The sequence below is a fragment of the Opisthocomus hoazin genome, chromosome 10 (assembly GCF_030867145.1).
Source record: "Opisthocomus hoazin isolate bOpiHoa1 chromosome 10, bOpiHoa1.hap1, whole genome shotgun sequence".
Lineage (NCBI taxonomy): Eukaryota > Metazoa > Chordata > Aves > Opisthocomiformes > Opisthocomidae > Opisthocomus > Opisthocomus hoazin.
In genome coordinates this window covers 21743625-21756808 of record NC_134423.1, presented here as the reverse complement: position 1 = coordinate 21756808, position 13184 = coordinate 21743625, and the positions used below count along the sequence as shown (strand labels likewise).

The following is a 13184-nucleotide window of genomic DNA, read 5'->3' as shown; positions in this document are numbered from 1 at the left end:
GCCTGGCTGCCGTTTGTTGCTTTACCCCGTTAAATGCTGCTCATCCTTCTTCTCTGTGATTCATCTGATTGTCTCTTTTGTCTTTAAGGCTGCTGAGGAAAAGAACAAAGATCTTGAAGAGAAAGTCAGAACGCTAAGGACAGAAGTTGAAGAGAGCAAACATAGGCAGACCAACCTTAAAACTGAATTAAAGAATTTTTTAGATGTACTAGATGGGAAGATAGATGAATTACATGACTTCCGACAAGGACTGTCTAAACTTGGGGTTGACAACTAGATGGCAATAGATTTTTTTGTAACCTAGGGTCTGGATGTTTGATGTTCTGTTGATCCCAAACGTGTGTTTTACAAAATATAACTAGAATGTTCCACTTGTTTGCATTGTTTTTGTACATAGAGGCTGAAAATTTGCCATGGGGGGGTTTTGTTGTTTGTTTTGTTTGTTCGTTTGTTTATTTTCCAAACCAATCGTGCTGCTCACTGAATTCTGTTGAGATTAGAAACTTTCTATATTGCTGCTCTGGCTTCGTGGGGTTGGGAACAGGTAGAGGGTTCTGTCTCAGGAATCTGGAACTAGATCTACCTTGAAATGAATATGCAGTTAGTTGTTGCAGGGAAATTTATATCTTTCTTAAGGGCTGTTGCAACCATAGAAACAGAAAACAAGTCTTTTTCTTGTCCGGACTATCAGCATTCCTAGCAACATCCACTTTTATTCCTTGGTGGAGCAGAGAGAAGATTAGCTGGAGCTCCTGCAGTTTGTGAAATGTGCCTGTGATGAGCTGCAGTCAAGTGAATCACTTCGCGCAGATACCAGGATCTTTAGGGACCATGTCAATCAGGCCTGATCTGCTGAAAGAAATCCAGTGGCTTTCAGATAACCTCCGGTACAGGCTGCATGTGCTTGCCTGGACCCATACAGCACAAAGTCAACGATGTAGAAATAAATTTCAGCTCTTCAAGTCATGCATCTTACCCAGCAGGTGAGGAGAGCTTCTCTTGCTTAGCAAGATCACTTCTCTTTGGCCTTCAATATTGAACCCCTATAGTTCCATCATCATGTGCAGCTCTGAAAAATGTCCACCCAAGTCTTGGGACCAGATACTTATTTTAAAGAATGATATGTTGCTGGTTTGTACACAGGTCAGACGCACCTCTGTGCAACTTGGTCGCTGCTGATTAACTTCTACAGTAGCGAAGGAGATGTTGATCTGAAGAACAATATACGGTTACTTGAAGGTGTTGCTAAGAAGTGAGTTTCTTCCCCGGGAGAGTGGCAGCGTCATGACCACATTAAATCAAAATCCTTTACTATGATTTCTGCGTTCTCACCTCATGTATCTTTGACAGTAGGGTGGGAACTAGCCACCAAGTTAGACTGCCCAAAAAAACCCCAACCCAAAAAGCAGAAATGCTGTTGTGTTCTCGAACTGATTATTCAGCAGCTCTAAATATGTTTTCAGAAATGCAAGGTCGTATGCTGGGCTCCAGTGAGAAGGAAGTTCCCTTTGTCACAGACAGGGATGTAAAAAGGGCCAGAGAGGACAATTCAGCCCATGTTTTGCTTTTGCCCCTAGGACTGCCTTCAGCTTCTTTCTCCATAACCTGGTTTGAGAGTCTGTTTACATGGGATCTTAATTAATTCAGGAAAGAACTTTTGCTTATGTGACATTAATATTTGCTCAATTCAGGCAAAAGCTTGGTTAAGCACCATGTTAGGGCATTCCAGCAGTGACTGATAGAAAATGGCTGTGCTTTTTTTTATTATTTGGGGGCTTTTTTCTTTTCTCAGCACGTCTCAATTATGAAAATGACCTTTAAAGGAAAGGTGGGTTCTAGGTGAAACATGCATGGAGTACTTTTTGCACATGGCTATATGATCCCCATGCTGGAGATAGGTTCTGTCTGCAATTGTCCCTTGCATTTTCATTTCATCTGTTACTGTTGCATTATCTTCATTGCCTGTTTTTTAGACTGGACTTTTTTGCCTTTACTCTTTTTAAATAACGGAGGCAAAGCTGGGACCTCTCATAACCATTATGACCATTTAAGTCTCTTTAAAAAAAAATGCTGTAGGCTGTTGATATTTAAAAATAAAAATAAAAATCAGGTACATAGCATGTAGGCGTGTGAAAATTAGACTTTGCCAGCATGGAATATTCAACAGTTGCATAATGTGGGGTTAGATCAGACTTCTCAAAATTGAAAATGACGTCAGAAACTGTGTGTGGTTGTGCACAAGTAATCTCCATTTTTAGTCTTTGTATTTGATAGCAAGTCAGACAGACGCCATCATTTAACAGGCAGCTCGTCCTGCTTCTCCTCTCCTCCCATGCTTCTTTAGAGTTCCTGAACTGCAGCCAGTCCCTGCATCACCTGGGAACCAGGGGATGACACCACTAAGAGCTGCAAGCAATGCAGGTAGTCAGGGCCCTCCTCATCACACTGGTTTATTGCTTTCACACCAAGGACCCTGCTCCGTCTTCTGTTCTTTTTCCTGTTCAGCAGTCTTAGGGCTTCCTTCTTGGTTTTAATACAAAATAGGATTTTTAATGTGATTCTGTGTAGAGAGATGCAAAAGACTCTGCAAACGAATTATTTTGTTGGGGTTAATCCAGATTTTTTTCCACTTTAGTCAGGTTTATCTCAGATCCAGTTCATTAGGAATGTATTAAGCCACTCTTAAAGTGCAAGGAAAGTGTTTCTATGGGATTGTATCAATTTAACAGATGGAATTTGATGCTGGCGCATTAAACCAGTGCATAGCACTGACACAGGCAGTTATTTCTGGGTGCTTCGTGCCCACCAGAGGAGCAATAGGGGTTCCTCAGAGAAATCCCTACCCTATCTCTTCTAGTCTTGCCCCAAATGTATGTTTTCCTTACCTGCCATTGCTCTGATGTTGAGTTGTTAGAGATGTCTGTACGCAGCTATATGCTGTGGGAAACTCCATCGTTCAAGCATCCAAGGTCTTCCTATAATTACCTTCATTGTCTCTTTTTCCTTCCCAGCAGCAGTAAGTTGAGAGCATCTATGTATAACTACTTAAAAACCTCCCCTAGACTCCATCTCTTTTAACCTTTCCCTCTCTTTCATTGTGTTTTTCCTCTTCAAAAGCCAAACGCGCACTAGGAAGAGGCATCGCACGCTCTCTGGAGCGTCTGGACGCCGGCCGCAGCTCCGCTCTCCGGCCTGGCCCCATCCTTGGCTGGAGCCCCGCGTGCCTGCTGAGTGGGGACAGTCAGTGTCACACCCTGCTCATTCCTCAGCGCTCTGTGGTGGCCCAGCAATAACCCCTGCGTGCCAAACTGTGAGCCCCACGCTGCTCCTCAGGGACTTGGCCCGGCGTAGAAACTCCTCTCCCGGCGGGAGCGCCGGGGTGGCCAGCCTTCCCCCACCGCAGTGCCCGCACTGTCCTACCGACGCGTTTGTTCCTCCCTTTGTGCGCGCTAGGGACGCAGCCTGTCCCCATGGCACCCCAAGCCAGGGGCTGCACTCAGCTGGCAGCCGCCTGCTTAGGGACAGCCCCAAGTGCAGCCAGGGACAAGAAATCCTCATCCCTGTCCAAGAGAGGGTCTGCAGAGCCTGGTTTTATTTGCTGTTAAAATACAGTGCTGGGCAAACCCTTATTTCCCCGTGGCATCAGCAGTGGAGGAGGTGGTCACTCCACATCCATGGAGCCTGAGCGGAGACGCCTTTATATGAAGCTGTGTCTCACCTTGGGCAGTGGTGGGCTCACTTGCTAGGCTCAGGTTTCTCCCTTGAAGCGGTTGATGGCAGGATCTATCCTACCTCAGTTACATCGTCTTTTGTTAATAAAGGTCTTGTGCTTGGCACTTGCCATGCCGATACCTGCCAGCTGCACCGCCATGGTCCCACCACACTGCCCATCCGGCCCCGGTGGCATTGACAGGCCGGTGGCTCTGGGAGAAGAAATCTGTGTTGGCCTCTTGTGACACCAGGTTAGAGAGTGTCTTCCTGCCTTCTGGGCTTTCCAGTCAGGTGCTCCTTTGAGCTGGTGTTAGAGATGCTGAATAATGGGTTTTGTTTTTTTCTTGGTTCCGTGGGCAAAACAAGAAATACATAGGTCCACTTTGTATTAGCACAAAACCTAAAAATATTCAGTGACGTAAAAATATGGGGCGATAATTATTTTCAAGGGGAAAGAGTGTTTCATTAGATATGTTGTTTCACATTTTGGGAAATGACCTTAGCCTCATCTTTGGAATAAATTATTTCAAAATGAAAAACTGAAACATTGTTTCACACCCTAAAATAAGACAGGTTAGCCTTTTGCATTTTTCCTCTTTGGCTGATTCTTTATTTGCTGATTTTCACTCAAATTCACAAGCAGTTTTGTTTGGCCTCAACGTGCATTTTCAGCTGAATTAGTACTCTCCAGTATTTTTTCTGTCTGTGTCTATTTGGTGGTTCCTTTACTAAGTGAGCTTACTGGAGGAAAAATGTCTTTTCTCTAAGAAATTCCACGCCACGTCTCACTTTCTCTATCCTAGTGTTCAAAAGATGCCCTTTTTAAAAACAGTTTTACGCTGGATGCATCTGTGCCCAGAAAGCAGTTATTTAGATGATGCCTTCTTTCTTAGGTAAACACCTGATTTGATTTTTGTGAGGGCAATTGAGGGTGAACATTTTTTAAAGCTACTCAATGAATTAAGGCGAGCGCGAAGGGTTTCAGCTGTTCCTCCTGCTGTCCCTGCCACTGCCATCGCTTTCGAAGAGCATCAGCAAAATCATTGGGTGTGTTAAGGCGGGTGCTCACCCTGCGCTCGTCCTGGGTCTGCTCGGTGGCTTGCTGGGCACAGGGAGCCCCGTCCCCCTCTCAGTGGGGCACAAATTGTCAATAGGCTTCTGCACTCGTCTGTTGCACTGTTTTTTTTCCAAGCATTCATTTTACTCCCTTATTAATTTCTTGCCACCTTTGGCTGTTTCATGAATGACTGAAGGAAATCTCCCCTTACTGCCACCACCTCGTACCTCTGGGAGTTCCTCAGCTACAAAACCGTGCTCTTTGTTAGTCTCTTCTGGATAGTTATCTCGGCAAAACCCTCCAAAACATCAGGGGCTTGTAGGGAATGTAGTGCTGTCTGTCTGAGCCTATGGATTAGCAAAGGTAAAAACGCTATCAGGGTGAGACGCCCTGCTCGCCTTAGTGCATGTCTGACACTGAATCCCAAGGGAAGGGGTGGAAGGGGAGCTTGACAGCAGCAGCAGCTAATTTTGACGATCGTTTCAGCAGGAGCTTCAGCAAAAGATGTGCTCTGCCCACAAGTTGTGGATGTGCCAGAGGCCTGGGATGGCTGTGCTGATCTGTCAGCTCACCCGCCTTTGTCCGGGCAGTTCTGGGCTTGTCAAGCCTGTGGATATCGATAAGTCCTCAGCATATCACAAAGGTGGCAGTGTGAGAGGGGCGGAAGGCAGATGTCCACATGCAGCTGAACAGCGCGAGAGCCTTGCAGCAATGGCACTAGTTTATGGTCAGACGCTTTCACTCAAAACCAGGAAAAGCTGCTGCCATCCTACGCGGGCCCAGCAGTACCGAGACCTTGCGGAAGGGCAGGTTCAGCTTTCGGGGGGCTGCGAGGCAGCGAGGAGTGTCAGGCTGGGCTGGCGGGCTCTGGTTGTCGGCACGATTTAGCAACAGTAGACTGTTGCTCAACTCAACACAGAGCTACCCTAAGCTAATTTTTCTTGCCGTGGGTCATGTTCAACAAGCACCTGTGTGTCAAGCAAAGCAATACGTAGCCACAAGAGGTTTAACCCAGATGCACCTCCAGACAGAGAGGCCCGGCCAGCCGACACAGCCCGGCCGGGGATGCTGCCCCCAGAGCCCTGTGCCCCGGGAGCTCGGCAGTGTTTTGGGCTCGTTACTAGAATACAGACTTGACAGTTACATGAAGTTTGCGTGTCTTAAATAGCGTTCTCTGCGGTCAGTGATAAGGTATCTGAAGTGAAATACAGAGTCAGGAGGTGAATGATAACTGTGGCGAAGGTGCTTCCCAGAGGAGGGCTCTCCTGCAGGCTGCGGGCAAAGCTGGCCTGGCCAGCAGAGCTTTGCTTGCGTCCCCGGGGGTGTTGGATGTCTAACCTGTTTGACTTCCTACTGTGTTTTGTCTTAGCTCTTCTTTTTTTTCCTTTTTTTTTTTTTCAACAGATAGCCTAAATATACAGTCTAAGGGTGAAGGTGCCTATACTTCCAAAAATTTTACGTGCACGTTTTCAAGTAGATTTCTGTTTCCGTTCTGGTCATTTAGTTACCTAATGGTACATACATGAAAGGCACTTGAGAAAAATCTGTCTGCTGTTGTGTTTTTGTTTGGGTTGCATTTGGGTTTTTCCTTAACACTGGTCAGCAATAATTATTTTAGCCATATACTAGCTAAAAAGACTGATAATGTAAGATTTGTGAACTCAGCTTCAAAGTTTGCAGTTTGTTGATTAACTTGGATACACGAAGAGGGAGCTATGCTCAGTGAAAGTATTTTGCAGCATTTAGATGTTTTCATTTAATTGCCTAATAGTGATCATGAACCTAATATTCTATAAAACTCATCATGAATGACAAACAAAAGCACATACTGTTTTTAACATGAGTATACCCCTTGTAGTTGAAAGTTCTGAGAGTGTTTTAGTGTGGTCTGCTATACCAAAATATTTAGATTATTATGAGGTTTTAGCACTAAAGATAAACATACACCCTGTTTTTACTGTTTCAAGTAAAGTTTAGTGAATGACTGGCAATTTGTTGATACACAACTGTGGAAAAACACTGCAGTGCTCTAAATGTATATTTTTGTTTGGATTTATTATATTGAGCATATGGTTTAATGAAAACTGAAGTGTTTACTACAGTTGGATCATTGTAAACACATCTCTTACCTCGTCATTTAGTCTGCTGTGAAAAAGTACTTTTCTTTTTTCTTTTTTTTTTCTCAAATTGACCATAGACAGTCAATGTTAACATTTAGACTCCTAGTAGCAGTAAATGCTGGGTTTTATATATATAAAAGGAAAACTTGATTTTTTTCTTTATGAACTTATTATATAACTTTGTGATTTTTATCTGATTTTATTGTAACAAAGTTGTTTTATGTAAAAATATATAGTTTAAGTAAAATCTCTTGTCTCACTGTCTTCATTGACTTCAGAAAATGAACATCCTTGTGGCTGCAGCTCTGAGCTCAAGACAATGCTTCCCTTTGAGAAGAAGAATTCGGCTTTGATCTGTACATGTGGTGTAGTGCCTTAGATAATCTTAAAAACTCTCTTTCAGGAGGTGGAGCTTTAAAATGCTTGTCTTGCTTCACTGTATACTGGTAGCACATCCAGAGCCGGGTGCAGGATTGGGGCGGGTACATACGTAACTAAACTGAAAAAATAGTATCTGGAAGTATTTTGGCGTGAAATTTTGGACTTCCTGCATGCTGAGAAAAGCCTGGCGCTAGGAGAAGGTGTTCTGTCACCCTGTTTGGGAGATGCTCGGGATGGAAAACCCTCCTGTGGTTCCTGTAACTGATGTGGCAGCCCCCGGTGGCAGTTAGAGCGGGTGCTGTCTCTGGGGGAGCTCACTGGGACTCAGAAGTTACCCTCTGCGTTGAAATTCGAGCTGTTTTGACACCAGTCTGCTGCATCAGCACGTCGCGGTTAATAAGAGCCCTCTTAGAAGAGACTGTTAGCCAAGGTCCCCGCCGGTGTCTGGCGACGCAGTCCACACTCAACAGCACATCCCTGGGAGGGGATAACGACGAAGTCCACCTACAGACAGTACGGACAGTACGTAACGATGCTTTCGGCATCGGCATGTTCATCACACAGAAACGGTGCTTGCTGTCTTTGCACCAAATCAGGCTTCCCCAAAGGAAATAAGAAGGTTTGAAGACTGTTAAATGTCTGAGGCTCACCGCGCCTTTGTTACTCTGGGCTACACGGCTGCAAATGTCAGCTTTGGGGTGAGCGAGAAGCATGTCTGCCTCTGACCTTTCGCCAGAGCTTTTCTACCAGCAGCCATCAATAGCTCTGACAAGCAGTGCAGCAAATTCTGGCATTCCCTGAATAAGCGGTAGCCATAAAAGCAGCTCATATGTACTCTAGTAAAATGCAAGTAACAATCTCTAATTCTTAGCAAAGAAGGCATTTCTTTTTGGATTTGTGTAATTATAACGCTTAGTACAATAGAAGCACCTGTGCGTGCATCCCGTCTCCAACAGTGATCAGACACAAGCTGCATTCTCCCGTTACAGGGCGAGCTGATGCTCCTGCAGTACGTGTTTGCATTTATCAGCGGCTGCCCCGCTCGCCAGTCGCGCGTGGGGAGGTGCCTCATGCCCCTGGTCGCGTGGCGGTGCCTGCTCGGTACAGGCACATCCGACACGTCTGTAGGCTGAGCGCCTCACCGAGTCCAGGATGTATTTTTAGCATCGAGAAGAGTCGCTGGTCCGTGCGAAGGCTGTTCCTCGCCGGCTGGTCACGGTGCAGGTGACCAGTGCTTGCAGAAGGACCAGTGTGGTCCGGGAGCCGCACTGAGGGACGCTGCCACCAGGGCAATCTGCTGCCGCTTCTCTGCGAGCTCTGAATTCTCACATTCGACTGGATTCACATCAGAAAGCTCAGGGAGCCTCCTCGATGGGGTTTGTTCTGCTGCAGTTGCCCGTTAAACAACATTTTACCTAGCTGCATGATGTCTGATGAAAATATGAGCTACAGTGAGACGAAGTTTAAGTTTAATGTTTGGCACCTAAATGGATGAACGACCCTGTAATGGTTAGCTTGTATTCCTTCAACAGCATGGGAAAAGCTAGGCCCTGGTATCCTCCCATTTGAAGGACAAACCCCCTTACCCCACCCCACCCCATGTAAAAGCAGTGGAATGGATGAGACCCTGGAGCAGGAACAGGCTTGCTCTCTCTGTGACAGGTATATCTGGTGACAGGGCTGAACATCCATAAAATTCAGCATTATTCTGTCCCACGCACTCCCAACGCTTTTAATGTTCAACACTTTTCATCTAAAGGCACGTCTGCACCAACAAGGGAAGAAAAGGGAGTGTGTTAATTATATGTTATTCTCTTAACTGTCTCCCCACTTCCTAGGAGACTTGAGCATTTATTCACAAATCCACTGATACATAGAGAAATGTGCATACATTTTCTTTTATTTCTTCTTATCTGCTAAGAAGTATCCAAAAGCTTGTAAATAATTTTTACGATTTAAAACATTAAATATCCTTTATATAATCAGCATCGCCAGCCAGAGCAGAACAGCAGCATCAGTAAGCCTAGTACATAGCGGGCTAACCTTCTCCTGTGAGCAGCTGAAATGTGTGTGTCAGCTAGAAAAACATGGCAGTAGCAGCTGAGAAAGCAGAGCCGGGCAGCAAATGTGGCTTGGACGCTGACCTTCAGCGATGCTGCGGCCGTGCTTGGGCCACTGAACCGACTGGAGCAAAGTCCAACCACCCTTCAAAAGCGGAAAAAAAATACCCTGCCAGGTGCACGGCCAGGTTTGATTTCAGCGAGCAATGCTGAAAGCAGCTGGCCAAAGCCTTGTAACGCAGCTCTGGGAAGGCCGTGCCAGTGACCTGCAACAGGACTTTCCGTTTTATCGTTTAACGCGCATCAGGGCAGCGCTGCCATGTAGCTGTCCCAGGCTGTGAAGCTCTGAGACCTGGTGAATTTTAAAAGCTTGGCTAACCTTTGCAAGGCAAATATCTCCAATCTTACTGCAATAATGCATTGCTGGGAACATTTGACAGATCATCACAGCTGAGTGGTACTTAACTCTGACCTCTGCCTGCGGATTTTTCAAAGACGGATCTCCGTGCTATGAAATTCCCTGTGGGTCTTAACTCCTCCCTTTAAAATTGAATATATTTCAATTATTTTTCAGAAATGTTAGATGTCCTCAGAAGCACTGTCTGAAGTGACGTCTAAATGGAAAACTGTGGACTTTTATTTGGGTTGAAAATTAGAAAATTTTGGTGTGCTAATATAAGGTCCAGCTTCTGGCTTCAAGGCTGGTACCCCAAGTGTGCAGGCGCGGCAGTCAGGAACACTTTACTGAATCAGTCCTGCTTTGGGCAACCTACTGTTCTTCACCATAAAATGCATCTCTTCATAAACTTCTGCATCTCTGTGTTGGTCTGCAGCGGTGGTTGGCATCCAGGATCCCAGAGCTAAACCCCGCACATCTTTCCAGGGCCGTGCTTCCACCCCTGGCTGGAGGCTGCAATCTGAGCGAGGACTTAAATACCATGAACAACATTTCTTGACAATGTTTTGCATTTAATTAGTCATATTTATGAGCCGGTATATCTATTGGTACATGAAGCACGTTAATTTGAGTATTTTTGTTTTCCTTTCATGTCCTCTTCATTCATTAGTACTGGCAGTCTATGAAAAAGAAATCTGTGGCTGCTGTAATCAAGAGAGATTGAGCTCTTGCATTTCTCTCAACTTTCCATCATTGAATATGATTTGTTGCATATGCCCTGGATTTTGCTTAATGTATGCTGGCTGGAGGGAATTCAGACATTCAGGGAATTTTAAATAATACCGGCACAAGCAACGTTTTTGCATTATCGTGTCACACTGAAGTGTATCAGTTTTCAAAGCTATTTTCTTTTAGGGTTTTGCCATTTATTTCGTTGCTACCATTATCCATGGCTTTCATTTTTCTGTGGATGCAGGTTTGCCCTGTTCATTAGACTGGAGATGAATGATGCAAAACGAGATCCCAGAGTTCACTCAAGAGCAAAGAACCCAAGAAAGAAACAAAGTATTTATGTCTTTCAAATCCCATTTATCTATAGCAGTGTTGGGTGCATTTATGAAGATAATCCCTGGCTCTGAAACCTGAGAAATTGCAGTGGTTCACTCTCTTCTTACGCTGCAGAGGTCCCGTGGTCACCTGCACAGTCATTTCAGTGGGAGGGGAATGGCTTTAGGACAGGGATGAGAGAGATTCGTGAATGCTGTTTAAAAAACAAGAAGGACAAGAGGCACGGATGTTTGCACTGCAGCCTCGCTCTTCTAAATCACGGGGCTTACCATTCTGTGTGCCTTACTGGTTCAGATGAAAGCCAGCCAGGGTCCGTGTCCTAGGCCCTCCGTAAGGTGAGATGCAGCACCCCTTGTCAGCACACAGCTTCAGCTTCTCAACTTTTCTGTCTCATAACTGCGTGCTGGAGATAGGAGGTGGCCTGCAGAGGGTTTTGAACAGACTATGGACAATTTTCTTCAGAGGTGGTTGCTGTAGTGGTTTTGATTTTTTTTGTACTTTCTGGATAAACTGACATTGCTGTTCACAGTTAGCTCCTCTCTAGAAAAGAACTGTAAAGGCTGTTACCAATGTACAACTCCTTGTCTATGGGTGTGATAAATAAAAAAGCTAAAACTAGCCTTGATGGGACTGTGCAAACAGGGACGGAGAAGCACAACATTCAGCAACTGAATTTTGACTCCCCTTGTGTTGCAGACTGGCTCGTTTTGTGCAAAACGGGGAGCAGTACTGGCCTGCCCCAGCCCGCAGCCGCCTTTGGGTCACACCAGGCGACCGCGGAGGAGCCCGGTGGGCTCAGCAGACCTGTGTCGAGGGAAAATATTTCTCTGTCTCGTGATGCCTGCTGCACCTCTGGTCCAGATGGCTCCTTGCCCAATAGAAAGCTAATTGCATTTATGCAGATGATTGCAGCCCTGCTCGACTGCCATCGCTGCCGACAGCAGTCACCCTGCAGGGAGGGAGGCTGGTCCACACTGCCAGCCCCATTTCTGCCACGGGGTATGGCATGGGGAGACCGTGTCCTTGGGGGCACAGGCAGCTGCCTTGGGTGCAGGCAGAGGCACCGACGCTCGCTGGTGAGCAATGCCAGCCGGGAACAGGAGTGTAACAGGCACAGGCTGTGTCTCCCCGGCCTGCAGCCCTTTCCCTGCAGCAGATGCTTCCCGGGGCGGTTACACGTGCAAAGCGCTCCTTTCGGCACAGCAAAGAGGCACTTCTGCTTCGCCACTCTGTGTGCCTGCATACTCACGCACATTTTTCAGTATTTTTATTGCGAAACAGCAGGCCTGTTGGCTTGGGAGGGAGGGGACAGAGCAAGAACTCTCTGTGTAGGCTGGGGGAAGTGTAGGTGCTTGATCCTGTTTCGCTGTCACCTCTGCTTCGCAGGAAGAGACCGTGGGAAGGGCAGTGACTCACTTGCTGATGAACAGTGATTTGAGCACATCTCCGGGAGTGGGACAGGTTCGCTTCGTCACCCCCAGCGTCTGCACTGCCCACTGCCACGGCGCCGAGACACACAGATACCACGCTGCCGGTGGTGGAGCTGGCTCCCTTTCAACCCCTTCTCGCTGAGAAGTGGATGGAAACCGGAGACGGATCAGAGGCTGCTGCTGCTTCTCCAAGAAATACCTTTAGCTTCTGCAAAGACACCCATGGGAAGGTGATTAGGCTGTTGCTTTCGGATAGACGGGCACTGCAGATGTCTTTATGACACTAACAGTGACTAACCGACTCTTTCACGTGGGGGCAAACCCAGCCTCCCAGGAGGCTACTGGGTTTCTTTCCCAAGCTGCAGCCTGGCCAGCATTTCCCGGGACTTCTCGCCCTTTGGCTGCCAGCAGGGCACCGCTGTGTGTTGCTGTGGGTTGGGGGGTCTGCGTGCTCGCTTTCCATCGGGACGCCCTTACTCAGGGCTGGCCCTGAGCCGCAGTCACCCACCCCGCTCACCTGCAGCCGGCTGCCCGGGGGATGCTGCTTTTCGCCCGTCCTCAGGGCGTTGCTGGGAATCTGGGGCAGGAGGGGGGAAATCTAGTAGGAAAAAAAGCAACTGTAGTTTTGCTAAATATGTTTTCTGAGCAGTTTGTGCCTCTCACTGCAAGAGCAATGGCTTGGTAAAGACGCCTTGTTTTACAAAGCATTTTCACAAGTAGCTGAGCTGTTAATGTCACTGCTACCTGAGCAGATTTAATTGTGGTGCTGCTGGCTTTCAGCTGAGCATGACATGCTGAGAATGAAAATCACATACCTTTTCACCAGGAAAAAAAAATGCCATGTTCTGGAGCAGTTTCAAGTATGAGTTTCCCCAGGGATTCGTTCACATATTGTTCTGAGCTGCTTTTGCTGCCAAGGTTTGCTGTGGCATTTATTAAAAGATGCCTTCAATACCATTC

The 13184-nt window shown here is 46.5% G+C and overlaps 1 protein-coding gene across 1 annotated transcript in view; it reads left to right on the top strand.

Moving 5' to 3' along the window:
- Positions 1 to 6165, top strand: part of HOMER2 (homer scaffold protein 2) — a 65207-nt gene extending 59042 nt beyond the window's left edge. The window contains exon 9 of the mRNA XM_075431650.1: positions 89 to 6165. Coding sequence (XP_075287765.1) covers positions 89 to 277 — 189 coding nt within the window. The 3' untranslated portion in view covers positions 278 to 6165. The remainder of the gene's footprint in view (positions 1 to 88) is intronic.
- Positions 6166 to 13184: the final 7019 nt, after the last annotated feature.